The sequence below is a fragment of the Paramormyrops kingsleyae genome, chromosome 14, assembly GCF_048594095.1.
Source record: "Paramormyrops kingsleyae isolate MSU_618 chromosome 14, PKINGS_0.4, whole genome shotgun sequence".
NCBI lineage: Eukaryota > Metazoa > Chordata > Actinopteri > Osteoglossiformes > Mormyridae > Paramormyrops > Paramormyrops kingsleyae.
In genome coordinates, this window is record NC_132810.1 from 28,247,404 (window position 1) to 28,260,767 (window position 13,364).

Genomic DNA, 13,364 nt, shown 5'->3' on the forward strand with positions numbered 1-13,364 from the left:
CAGCGATATACACCCACGGTCAGAAGCCTTTAGTAAATCATTCATTACTTTGACTAGAGCAGTTTCTGTGCTATGGTTTGGTCTAAAGTCAGACTGATATAATTCATTAGTATTATTTTTTTGTAGGAAAGAAGACAACTGATGAACTACAACCTTTTCCATGATCTTTGAAATGAAAGGAAGATTTGAGATAGGTCTATAGTTTCCTAAAACACTAGGTTCAAGATTTGGTTTCTTTAGGACGGGTCTAATAACAGCCATTTTAAAAGGTTTTGGAACATATCCAAGCTTAAGAGATGAGTTTAACACATTTAACAGGATATTGCTAATCTGCGGTGCAATTTCCTTGAAGAATTTTGTAGGAATTGGGTCTACGAGGCTAGTAGAGGATTTACAGGAGGAAATTAAGCTCAAGAGTCCTGAGTTTTTTATAGGAATGAAAGATTCAAAGGTCTCATTATTGATAGGCATAAGACTAGCAGGAGCCTGGCAGCCGTAGGTAGCTAAAGACGTGCACTGCATGTGGTCATGAAATAGGCTAACATAGTGACCTAATTTCAGTAGTTAGTTCAATACATTTATGTACAATGTTTGTATCAAACAAAACTGCATAAAGCCAATTTATTGCCTATATCGTGTATTATGCCTATAACACTAATATATGCAACAACTGGCGCGTGACAAAACAGAAAGTCAGAGTTAACTTTCAACTGGTAGCTTTACTGGGAATACAGCAGCTGTAGAATTTGCATAAGTCAATGACAAGGATTATAATAAAGAACTTATCTTTCTGGGAAAAGAAGCTAAATACATCCATTTTAAATCATGATAGCCTTACCATCAATTCCTGAGTTAAAAACTTGGTTAAACTAGAAAGAATACTAGGAACAAAGGATAACAGCCTGAACTCCAGTATATTGGAAACAAACAAACAATCTATAAGTCACTGTAGTGTAACCTATGAAAAAGGCATCTGGTGTAGGCTTCGGTTTAGAAACACTAGTGGTGTTGCTCTACCAACACCTCAGAAGACGCTCCTTGAGGTCTGATAATACTGCATCCAGACCGATGACCTCTTTCTTTTTTTTAGCAACACTTTTACTATAGGCATTAGATTTTATCTAAATAATGAGAAGTGTGCTCAGTTGTGCAAATAAACGGCACAAGCCAAGTAATATTTATTGTGTGGTGATTGCTCGGTTGCAAGGATATCACAAAAACCTACACAAACACACAAGCACAGGCATTTAGATGTAGGCTTCAAGTAGCCTAAGCCCCATTTGTTTTAAATGAAAGCAGAAGCTCTTAGTCTAATTCTTTTTAAGACTGTTATCATGTTCTTGCTATTTTAGGTTTGGTTCACTGAATTTATTTGCTTAATAGTGGGACCACATAGGCCTACAAAATGATTTTAGATCGATTACCGTCATTAGACAACTAGCACTATGCAAACACCTAATGAAAATTGCCATTAACAGGCTAACAGAAATTAGCATCGCCAATTTACTTGACGTTTAACATGCGACCTGGGTCCACATCAGACAGTATGAAGTATACAAAACTGTCAGTTGCACCAGATGCACTGTGGTCATACTTACAGTCATGCACTCAGCAGAAATTTCAAGTGATGAACTGATGTTCTCTTGTTCTCCTGTCAGCTACTATCAAGCTAGAGCAAAACTCAAATATAATTGCCTATACATGTCTCAGTAGGTAGAGACATTGCGCAGCAGAGGCCACGGCCTAGCTCAGCTGTCATCATATCTAGACTTACAAACAGCGAGCTGTTTCAAACAGAAAAATTAAAAAGCGAAAACAGAAATAAAATTCCAGGACAAGAAAGATTATTTCCAGCACATATGGCCATTTCTATCAGTTTCCAGGTCATTTCAATGACTGGAAAATAGCCCTCAAAATTTTCAGGTTTTCCAGGACGCGTGGGAACCCTGCACTGTGAAGCATACCAGTATGCCAAACACAAAAGTCTTTACTAGTCATCCCCATGGCGTCACAATACATTCTGCTTCAGTTGGTTTGTAAACAAACAAAACAATCGCAATATATATTGTGGATCACAATTCTTACCAGAAAAATCATGATATGACAATTTGGCTGTATTGCCCACCCTTTACACTACATCAGTGGTTCCCAACCTTTTTTGGCCTGAGAGCCCATTTTGACATCACAAATTTCTGGCGACCCCATAGACTTTTTTCCCTCTAGAATTAGTTTTTGATCATATTTGTTATACCGTGTTGCAAATACAGAGTAGCCAGACTAGTGCACAAAGTCACATTTTATTTTCCTTGATCACATGCACAGTTAGGCGAGCTCGTCTTTACAAGGCTGAAGGTGATCGCGATCATTTTATTTGAACTTGTTTATATATACAGTATCAGGGATGGGCCGATCCACATTTTTTCATTTCCGATCCGATTCCTATACACATTCCGATCTTCAAAACAAGTATACACACAAGTGGCGAAAACTTAAATTTTAACACAATTTTTCTCCCATTGGCGTCAGTTCAGTTACACTTCGTTGCGATGGCAGCCCCTCTTGTATCACAAGCTGCAGCGAGTTCGCAAGACAGTCCAGGTTAGCGACTCCCGAATCATCCATTGCTTTTTTGTCTCGCAGTTGCGTGCACTTTGTTAAGTGGGATTGTCCATTAAACGCTATTCCCACCTCTCAAAACTTTATTTTACAAAGATTGCAAATCGCTGTGCTACTGGTTTCTGTTGAAAGCGTGAAATACTCCCAAATCGGCGCGTCTTATCTTACCCTCCTCGTACTGCGAAAGGTATGCACATGACGTCACAGCAGGCGGAAGTCACGGTACTCGCACCCACTGAGCAGCAAAAAAGACTGAGTGTTCGATTTGAATTCCGCAAAAAAAAAAACATGTAAAATGGGAAAGAGCTGTCTTGCAATTGATTGTACAAATAGATTTAAGACGAAATAGGAGATTTTAGGATTTAGAGATTGCCAAAAACTAAATAAGTAAATATAGGACGTGGATCGGGCACGCATGGCCGATACCCGATCCGTCAAATAGGTCTGAATCGGCGCCGATACCTATCCGAATGTCTGATCGGTGCATGTCTAATATTTATTGATATTTATGAATGTGAAACAATACAGGATTGTATATGGTATTTTAATCATAATTTTTTAAAGAATAATAATTAGTTGAAAAAATATTTTTTAGCAGTAATTTTTTTATCAATTACTAGACATTTCAGTGGACCCCAAGGTTGAAAGACACTGCACTACATGTTGCCGAATTCAGTTGTATTTTCTTCCAGGGGAAATAAGTTCAATTGTTTGAATAGTGAAATATTAAGCTACTCTCTGTGCTGTTCTTCCCAGGAGACTTTCTAGTCCTGTACCTTGCCGACTTGATACGAATGGCCTTTATGGCTGCCACTGACCCCAGCAAGCCACTCCGGATCTCAGGCCTGCAGATGCTCCTCATCATCATCCGCAAGTTTGCTGCTCTCCCCGAGCCTGAGTTTCCGGGTCATGTCCTCCTGGAGCAGTACCAGGCTAATGTAAGCATGTAGTTTCCCTTTACTTCCCTGCCCTCTTTCTCATCTTGTATAATATTCTCAGGTTTTCAGATGTCAGCAGCCAGCATCCTTCTCTGTCTGTGATTATATTTAGTAAGTTTAAGTCTTTTTAAAGGTCTTCATTTTTAGTGTCACCTTTATTTTTAGTGTGACCTTGTGTGTCTGCTTGCAGGTCGGTGCAGCACTGAGACCAGCCTTTACAGCCGACACCCCCCCTGATGTCACTGCCAAGGCTTGTCAGGTTGGTGAGTGCTGATATGCTGTAGATTCGTTTCTCAAACTGGATCAGTCATGAATTCAATGACAGTGCTGCTGTCGTTTCTATAGGTATGCAGCGCATGGATTGCCAGTGGTGTGGTCAGCGATTTATTAGACTTGCGGCGGGTACACAACCTGCTCACCTCATCGCTGGGCAAAGTACAGGCAATAAAGGAAGTGCAGAGCCAGCTGTACAATGAGAGCACTGTCACCATGGAGTCTCTGGCAGTGCTGAAAGCCTGGGCAGAGGTGTGGGGCTCTTCATAATACACTCATCTCTGTTCCTGGCTGCCACGTTCACTTTATAAAGAAACTTACAATAACTTTTTATGTTCACAGTTTAGTCCCTAAACCACCAGTTAAGCCATCAGTGACAATTTATTACAACCTTGAGCATATTCAGTCATCCATATCAGTGCAGTGAGAACCCCCAAACAGCTTGAAATTAACTTTTCAATCCCCCCCTGCTCAGTCAAGGGGGACCTATGGCCTATGAAATCTAGTTCTGGCTATGGACTTGCTGTATGTCTTACGTCACATTGTAGAGGTATACATCACATTGTAGAGACATTTTTCATATTTTTTTTTATAAAATTAAATTTCCCTTTGTGGGGACTGTAAAAATGGTCCCCACAATGTCAGGTTTTATCACATTGCAGGGACCATTTTTACAGTCCCCACAAAGGGAAATTTAATTTTATAAAAAATATGTGACTGCAATCAAAAAACTAAAAATGCTAAAAGACTTGTATTTTGTTTGATCACTTATGGTTACGGTTAGGGCTGGGTAGGAGTTAAGGTTGTCTTTGTTGGGATTAGGGTTTTGCCCATAGAAATGAATGGACAAATGAATGAATACAGCTCTGTGTGTGTGCGTGTGTGCGTGCGTGCGCGCACACATGCAGACGTATATATTAGATATATACAATTTACAGGTTTAAAAAAAAATTATTATAGGACAATAAAGTTATGGTGCATTACTGAACATGTAATCTGTACATTTTGCATATCTTAAAGTGCATCTTTTAAGGCGAGTGCAAAATGAATTTCCACAAGATTTATTCTGATGGAGTTGATCAGGACCTGGACATTAATTTTAGCTAAATGTTTAAGGTTACGACTGCAGCAGGGGCCCCTCATTCAATTTCTGATGAATGCTGCTTTTCCCCCGCTCAATGCGGTTTTTGTTATATGGGAGTACCTGCATTCAAGAATTGGTGTGAAATTATTGCTTTAGCATGCTATTTTCCATGACATTACTGATTGTGTTTTGTATATCGTTATGATGGACAGCAGTGCAGGTTTCTGGCTAGCGAGTCACTGGCTTGGCAGGGAGCCCTGAATTCCTAAGAATGAGCCAAATTAAAGACAACTTATGAGTCATTTGCGTAAGAAAAAGCACACCCCGGAATGCAGACGATTTATGAGTGCGTCATTCACTTGGCTCAGTTTATAGTTCTGCATGGCCAAGGTCCAGGAAAGAATGTGATGCAGAAAATCAATACAAGCCAATCTGAGTTACCTAGCACTGAATAAATATTTCAGGATGTTGTCTCCAGCTGTATAGGACATGATTTTTTCTAGGTGTCCTTGTTAAATAGTTTTATGATTAGCAAAAAGTTTAAGCTATAAACTATTTTTAGCAGAGGGCTGATACTATTCTGCAGTGATGTGGAATGAAATTCTTTTAATTTTTGGAGATTGATGGGACAAATTTAATTTTTGTAAATAATTAAAGGCTTTCTTCAATGTCGTGGCATATTATCACTGACTCTCTATTTCACTCTTTCACTATTATCCCTGGCTTCGCTTTTTCAGGTGTATATAGTAGCAGTTCAGAGTCCTAATCAGGATGAGAAGCCAGCTCGGCTTCTGCAACTTTCTGACCCCAGTGCTGAGCCACCAGTGGCCCCAGCAGGGACTGGGCTGCTGAGGCTGGTGCAGGCCAACCTGAGCATGCTAAGCCGGCTATGGCTCGCTGCCCTGCAGGACCATGCCATACTGAACCTGCCCCATGAGTATGCAGTGCAGCTCCCGGCCACAGGTCAGAACCCTCTTCGGGGTGAAGCCAGTGCCTCAGGTCAGTGGCCTTTAGGTACAGGTCATGTCTCACCTCTGTTTTTCAGGAGGTACGTTTTACACGGCGGAGACGGCCGAGCAGGCCAGGCAGCATTACTGCAGCTCCTGGGCAGCCATTCTCCATGCCACGGCACTCTGGCTGAACAGCATGGGCTTCATTGTGCTGGATGAGGACCCCGCAAACCTGTCCAGACCTGTCACCCCAACTTCAATGGGCCAGTCCACCTCACTGGCTAGTATCAAGTCTCCCGAAGACATCAATTCTGAGCGCTTCTACCTGATCCTGGGTCAGAGCTCTCCTCCTTTGGAATTTTCCCCCACTAAATCTATTTCTCTGGGGTGGTACAGTGGTCCAGTGGTTAGCACTGTTACCTCAAACCTCTGTGTCTGGGGTTCAGTCTCTGCCATGGCTCCATGAGTGTTCCATGAGTGGGCTCCATGTTCTCCCCGGGTTGTTGTGGGTTTTGTTTCGGGCACTCCAGTTTGCCCCCATAGTTTAAAAACATGCTGAGGCTGATTGGAGTTACCAAATTGCCCATAGTTGTGCGTGTGTGAGTGTGCCCTGAGATGGGTTGACACCCCATCCTGGGTTGTTCCCTGCCTTGCACCCCCCACAACCCTGAATAGTACAAGCAAGTACAGAAAATGGGTGGTCCTATTTGTCATCCTGGCAGTTGTTGAAAATGGTCTGTCAAACCTTTTTTTATTTGTGAGGTTTAATATGTCTCTGCTGACTGGCTATTTTATGTCTCTTCCTAGGAATCAGCATGGAGTTTCTGTGCTCACCTCATTCTGACTCCCAAATGGAGAATATTACTTACTGTTTACACACTCTGCATGCCCTCTTTGATGTACCCTGGCCAAGGTCCAAAATTGGAAATGATCAGGTATTTCATTCAGTACTCTGAACTGCAACTACTTATAATTAACGGGGGTTTAAGAATGCTTTGATTCCCATGAGTAATAAATGAACGGCATAGGTCCATAAGTTTTTTCACCAGATTTACATCTTCCTTTAGAAAATAAAGACCACCATTTATATGAAGCTAGGTTTTCTGGAAGAAAATTAAGAAGCACCGTCCACCTGTTCTAATGAGCATAAAATTGTGACTTCTTCCCAATCCAGAGCCTTCAAATGAGTAACAGATTTGCATTCCTTAAAAGTTGCAAAAACAGTTAGAAGTAGGCAGCCAAGTTCACCTTGTCTATTTGCCTTAAGATTTTATATTTTTGGATTCATTCTTTAGGCTTATTAGACAGCTGATTTCCTTTTCCTGTCATCATTGCACAGCAATTTCTACTCTGAACTGGGTATTCTTAGCTCTGGGTAGTTTGTTACATCACTGAGTGGAAGCCGACACCCATACAGTGAAAGGACATAGATAACTAGCAGCAGGGACACTGGAGGTGACACAACCTCCACATGATGAGGGAAACTTGTGATTTGAGTAAGAATGTATTCAAGACTGGGCGAAGACAGGAAAAATCAATGCATAACACATTTATTTTATTAATGCATTATATTAATGAAATTGTACTTGGGTGTGGTGTGCGGCTCAGTTGTTTAGGCTTCTGTGCCTATGATCGGAAGGTTGTCGGTTCCAATCCCATGCTTGGCAGAACTGTAACATCACCATTAGGCCCTTCAGAAAGGTCATTAATTCCCTGAGAAATGGGTGCTGGATATATTCCTGACCCTGCGCCTGGATCCCCAAGCTTTACTCTCACCTGTATGTGTAAAAACTAAAGCATTCCAGTGTACCGGTACAAATAAAACATCATTTCATGGTCAGCGTACAGGAAACAAATTGTCATTATATATTCTGTTTCCTTATTTGTAAATTTATTTATTTATTTTTGAGTAACAAACACCAGTCGAATCACCAGCTGAGGATCATTTTGCTGCCGCAAATATTTTGCTTGTTAAGCCAATAACTCAAAAACTGTTTCATAGATCTTTTTCAAACTTTTCAGAGGCATTGTGTAGGTGACAAACCAGAACTGATTAAATTTACAGACACAAAATCGAAGTCGTCAGCAAGAACAATCTTTCGCATACTTAAAACGACGCTGCCACCTTGTTTGTTCTATGTCACTCCAAAACCCAAGAGAGCACAGAATGTTTTCAGTGCAGCAGACCCACATACAGAATGCAAATAAACATACAATGGCTAGTGTGTGAGTGTTTTTAATAAAGATGACAGCTGTTTTAAAATGAAAGATGCTTTCTTTATTAACAGTCCCTGCTGGTTTAATACTAGCAGCAGCACCGACACAAATAAACATATTAATTTACATTATTTAACGAGCGGTGCAGTGCAAATCATGCTGATAAGTGCATAATTAGTCCTGCTGTCCAACCCTGCGGCATCACATTTATGTAAATCAATTGTGGACAGTGGGTGGGATAAAAAATGACGAAAAAGTTTGTCTCAAGGCCTTGCACAGGCAGTGCACCGAAATGGCTGACCACAGTGACTACGCGTCATACAACATCCTATTGCCAATGTGATGTTGATTCTGTTGATTTTATCTGAAGTACACTGCCAGCTTTAGTGTGTCCTTTAAAGTCCTTTAAAGTTCTTACTTCATGAAAGATGTCGGTCGTAGTGCAAGATAAATAGAATAGAAATATTTAGACCCTTAAAAATATAAACAATATAAATGACATTTTAATAAGAGCTTTCACGATTACTCAATTAAACTTGCTTACTAAAAAGTATAGATTCAAATTTTCCTAATCGTTTACTCGGCAATATGGCAGAAAGGAGATGAAGGTGAAAATAAAGAGAGAAAGTGTGTGTGGAAGTACTGCACTTTAAAAGGGTATATAAATGCAGTCATCTGTAAGTATTGAAAATCAGAACTTAAATATCGTCACAGCACGACTGTAATGCAAATACAGTGGTACCTCAGTTCTCAAACTCATTAGAACTCGAATTTCTTAAAAGTCGAACCAACCAGTTCGAAAAAAAATTACCTAGAGCTCGATCTGAATCTCAGAAGTCAAACCGTGAATGCTGACCTAAGATAACTTGTATGTGTGCGGAAATGAGTCACAAGGCATGTTTGTCAGCGGAAACAAAGGGTAAAGCTTCAGTCTCAGCCTCACATTCGCTGTGATAGCATTGTGCATGTTTAAACTAGCTGAATACATATATTTATACAGTAAAAATACAATGATAGTAACAGTAATTATATAATAAAATATATTTAAAAATAAAGATTTCCTATTCATTATTTTAATATTAATAATACGCCATTAATACGTTTAATTATAATGATATTGTTGTGCCGAGTGGGGACGGAATGGAGACAAAGGCGCAGACATCAGGGTATCGGGGAATACGGGGTTTAATTACAGGTAAGGCAGGCAAAACGCAGACGGGCAATACAATGACCGGCCTGGGGAAACAAACTGAAACACGGACGAAATACAAAGGACTAATGACAACAACCAGAAACAGCTGATCACACGGGGATTCCACACGGGGTTAACGAGGGGGCGTGGCACACGGAAGGAGCGGACGATCGGGGCAGGACACATTGTTCGGATATATTTATTTTCTTACTTTACAAATCACTGTTTTGATAAATGTCCTTAGATGTGTTTAGCACAGTATATGCTCTTCTTGTTTTATCCGGTTCATTTTGTGTTTAAATGCTAAAAAAAAATTCAATCAGATCTTGAACTTTTTAGGATTCGATCCGTAGTTCTGAACGGATTAAGTTCGAGTTCCGAGGCACCACTGTACATCTCAAAAGAAGACATTCAGGTTTTGCATACTTACCCAGTAATGCAAGAGTAGCCATAGATATGTGCAATTTAGCCTCTCAAAGCCCATCATTGTCATCAGTTTGCTTAATTTACTTTCTATGACTCTGTCCCAAAATATTAATAATTGCTGCTAAAACAAAAGTTAGTCCTGTCATCATCTTAAATAATACGATAAATATTAATCCCGTTATATTAATTATTTTTTGTGAACATGTTCTGTGTTTTGAGTAGGGCTGAAGGATATTTGATTTTTATGTGACATTTAAGAATTGAAAATGAACTATGTAGCCAAATAGAACTTATCTGCCATCAAAGTCTGTCAAATAAGTTGGTGGTATTGCTGTTAGTTGTGCCAACAGACGCAAAGCAGTGCCGACAAATCACTTGCTTTTGTATCTCTGTGAAATACAAAATATTCCATATAGTGGAAGACAAATGTCATTTTGTGACCAGTTCTTGTTCGATTTTCTTCTCTTCATTAATCCTTAATTTCTCACAAATGTGCCACATGGTCTGTGCCCAAGTCAAACAGCAAAGACGAGAATGATTATGATTGTCTCAGAAAGCTCAAGCAGAGCTCATTTTTTAAAAACATATACTGGATAATTTTGAAAAGGATCTGTCATTAGAATTTCAAAGCTTTCTACATTTTCTTTTCTTTGACTGACCAAAAATGTTTTAGTACAATATATTAATGGTTTGAACCCTGCAGACTATTGTGGTCCTTGTGACGTGACAACTGCATGTCCATGAAAAGTGATGTTGATATTAACATTGCACATCATACAAACCTGTTAGGGTGGCACAATGGTGCATCAGGTAGCCCTGACGCTACCCATCACCGCTTTGTGTGTATGGAGTTTGCCATTGGCTGAGTCCAAATTCAGATGCTGTGTCCTTCAAAGGCTTTATTTGAAGTCCAAATGTGTCACAGCAGTGCGACAAAGCTGTCCCATTTCAAAGGCTTCTTCAAATCCTATCTAGATATCTGTCTTTTAACTGAGTCGCAAAGCATGCACCCAATGGATCCTTCGCAACCCAGCATATCCCAAGATTCATTGTGCAAAGTGGGTATTTCCCAGTTAGGTGGTAGAAGCGGCACTTTGTGAGTCAAGAGGTGAATCTCAATACTAAGAACGCAAAGACCATACTTGTGGTCTTGGCAAGACTGGTCTTGCTAACTTGCCTTCAAAGAACAAACTTGGGGTGCAATGTATCATGGGATTGGTCTCATTCAGTGAGGATGCAACTGATGTATCTTTGATATTTGGGGTGGAGCAAGACCAACATCAGGGGATTTTTACCGTCCTCTGAACTTGTGTTCTTAGTATTGGAACTGTTCTTCGGCAATGGAAGATGACATAAAATAGATTCACAAGAACACAAGTACAGTTAAGTATGCAAACATAAAGAGACAGTAATAAGTATAAAAATGCAAAATATACACGCATGTAACAGTACACATGTATAATATATATTATTATACAGATATTACATTTTTAAAGTATATGATTATTATGTGTTATAAATTAATAGCTTGGCGAATGATTCACCCTTTCAGTCAACAAATTTATGCTGAGAACAACAGCAATATCTACTAATGTTTTTGTTTTGTGAGGGGCCTGTTTTGAAAGCCTATTTATTTATTAAAATATGTATGTAAATGTGACATAGGAAAAATAGTGCCAGTACTCCCCTTATTCACGTTGGTGTTTTTCAGCCGGTATCAACAAATCATTAAGTATTACATTCTGAATCATACAGTATATGTATGAGTCCAATTACCACCTTGAATGTGCAATATTAAAATAGGATCTCTGAAAGATGTAAGACTTCCTTGCTCCGACATAATGACAGAGCATGAGCCTGGTTGTTCGACTGGTCTTTGATCATCATCTTCATCTTCTTCCAAATCAAACAGTCAATCATGGGATTCAAAATTACCAATCACCGCAGTGGAGAAATCAGCCACTGTCCCCGGCTTCAAAGTCTCAAAATTCAATCTACTGTACTGCAGACGCGAGCATGTAGTGAGGATGGCTTTTTTGCTCACGAGCACATACACAAGCGAAATTTTTATGTGCGTGTGTTTTGAGACTAATTAAACACCATTATAACCCCTGAATTCGGACACAGCTTGCATGTTCATCCTGTGTGGGTGTGACATTGTGGAGGTCTCTGGTTTCCACTGTCCAGAAATATGCAACTTAAATGCCTTAAATTGACCATGTTGTGTGACCTGGCAATGGTTGGTTGCTTCCTGCCTTGAGCCAAACGCAATGTATTATATCATGTTATATTATATTATAAATTAGAATCAGAAAAACTTTATTGATTCTGGAGGAAAATTGCTTCAGTTACACTTGCACAAATAGACAGAGACACAAGTACAGACAATGAACATTAACGATTACTCGATGAATTGTCAGATTAATTGGTAGATTATTCGATTATTGTTATAATCGATAGTGACAGCCCTAATTTTAATACATGGACATACACAAAGAAATACATGTAACCACCTAATCGATGGGGAAAGATGTAATAAGTGGAATGTACAATAAAACAATAGGTCTAGTTTCAGGTCTAGTTTCAGAGTTACATGTTACACTTAGGACTTTTGGGTAAAAGCACATTTTTGGCTTTCATATTTCCAGTTGATCTGTCCAAAACTTTTGATCTGTCTAATACTGTGGGGGGAGTAGGGATTATATGGGAGGAGCAAGTGATGGGGCTGTCCAGGGAATACAATGCTGTAGTTTCAACAGCCCCCCTTTATAGTTAAATTAAATTAAATTAAATTTAAAAATCATCTAATCTTTTGCAAAGACCAGCAGACTGGCTGGTAGTGGGGTTTTATTATGTATATTTTTTGCACTAATATTTTCCGTATTGTGAGAATGTAAGGATCAGACCATTTGCAGACATAAGATGGCCAATTCATTTATTAATTAAAACTCACCAAGTATTTTGTTGAGAGCAGCAGACTAACTGGGCCAAGCAACATCAGTAGTAGGGCAAATAGGTCACATGAAAAATCCACTGCAGAGAAAGCCTTTATTTATGCATAGGTGTAATACTCTTCAGTCGACATCAGGGATGAACATGATTAGCCATTAACATCACCCTTCAATCCTTGGGTGTAGGTTATTTTTCAAAATCGGTAAGGACCAAATCAGTCCCGAATCCCCCACACCTCTAAACACACACGGTACTCACACACTATTGGTAGGGACATGTCTCTACCATCCATACCTAAATCTACACCCTTGCATGAATCAGAGTGAGTAAGCAGACTTACAGAGCTAACAATCAATGAAAACAGGCAGTGGCAGGATTGTAAAAGATTGATATGTGAGACTCCAGTTCAGCGCAAATCACACCCTGCACCCAACTAAAGCGCAAACCATGCCCCGCAGCTTTGGTGAAACCTCAAGATTCTTTTCATTGGTTAACAGTAATAGAGCGCTGGTCTGAACTGTAGCGGAATTGATCATCTTTGATGCAAGGGAAAGCCACGATTCCACCCAACAAAGGTTACTCTGGCCAAGAATAACTCAATTTAATTAAAAGCAAATACTAATTTGGCTCAAATATTCTCAGATACTAAAGATAGGGGCTAACCCATTATTTAATTTAGGATTTGTTATGTTATGATCACTCCAGACTAGGTAGCC

At 39.6% G+C, this 13,364-nt stretch overlaps 1 protein-coding gene across 7 annotated transcripts in view; it reads left to right on the forward strand.

Moving 5' to 3' along the window:
- heatr5a (HEAT repeat containing 5a) overlaps nt 1-13,364 on the forward strand; it is a 187,825-nt gene that overhangs the window by 168,491 nt on the left and 5,970 nt on the right. For all 7 annotated transcript variants that reach the window (XR_011982490.1, XM_072698932.1, XM_072698927.1 and 4 more), the window contains 6 exons: nt 3,373-3,554; nt 3,745-3,813; nt 3,900-4,079; nt 5,649-5,874; nt 5,957-6,196; nt 6,669-6,796. Coding sequence is in view for 6 of the 7 variants with exons in the window: in XM_072698932.1 (XP_072555033.1) it covers nt 3,373-3,554; nt 3,745-3,813; nt 3,900-4,079; nt 5,649-5,874; nt 5,957-6,196; nt 6,669-6,796 (1,025 nt within the window). In the remaining variant the exon portion in view is untranslated. The remainder of the gene's footprint in view (nt 1-3,372; nt 3,555-3,744; nt 3,814-3,899; nt 4,080-5,648; nt 5,875-5,956; nt 6,197-6,668; nt 6,797-13,364) is intronic.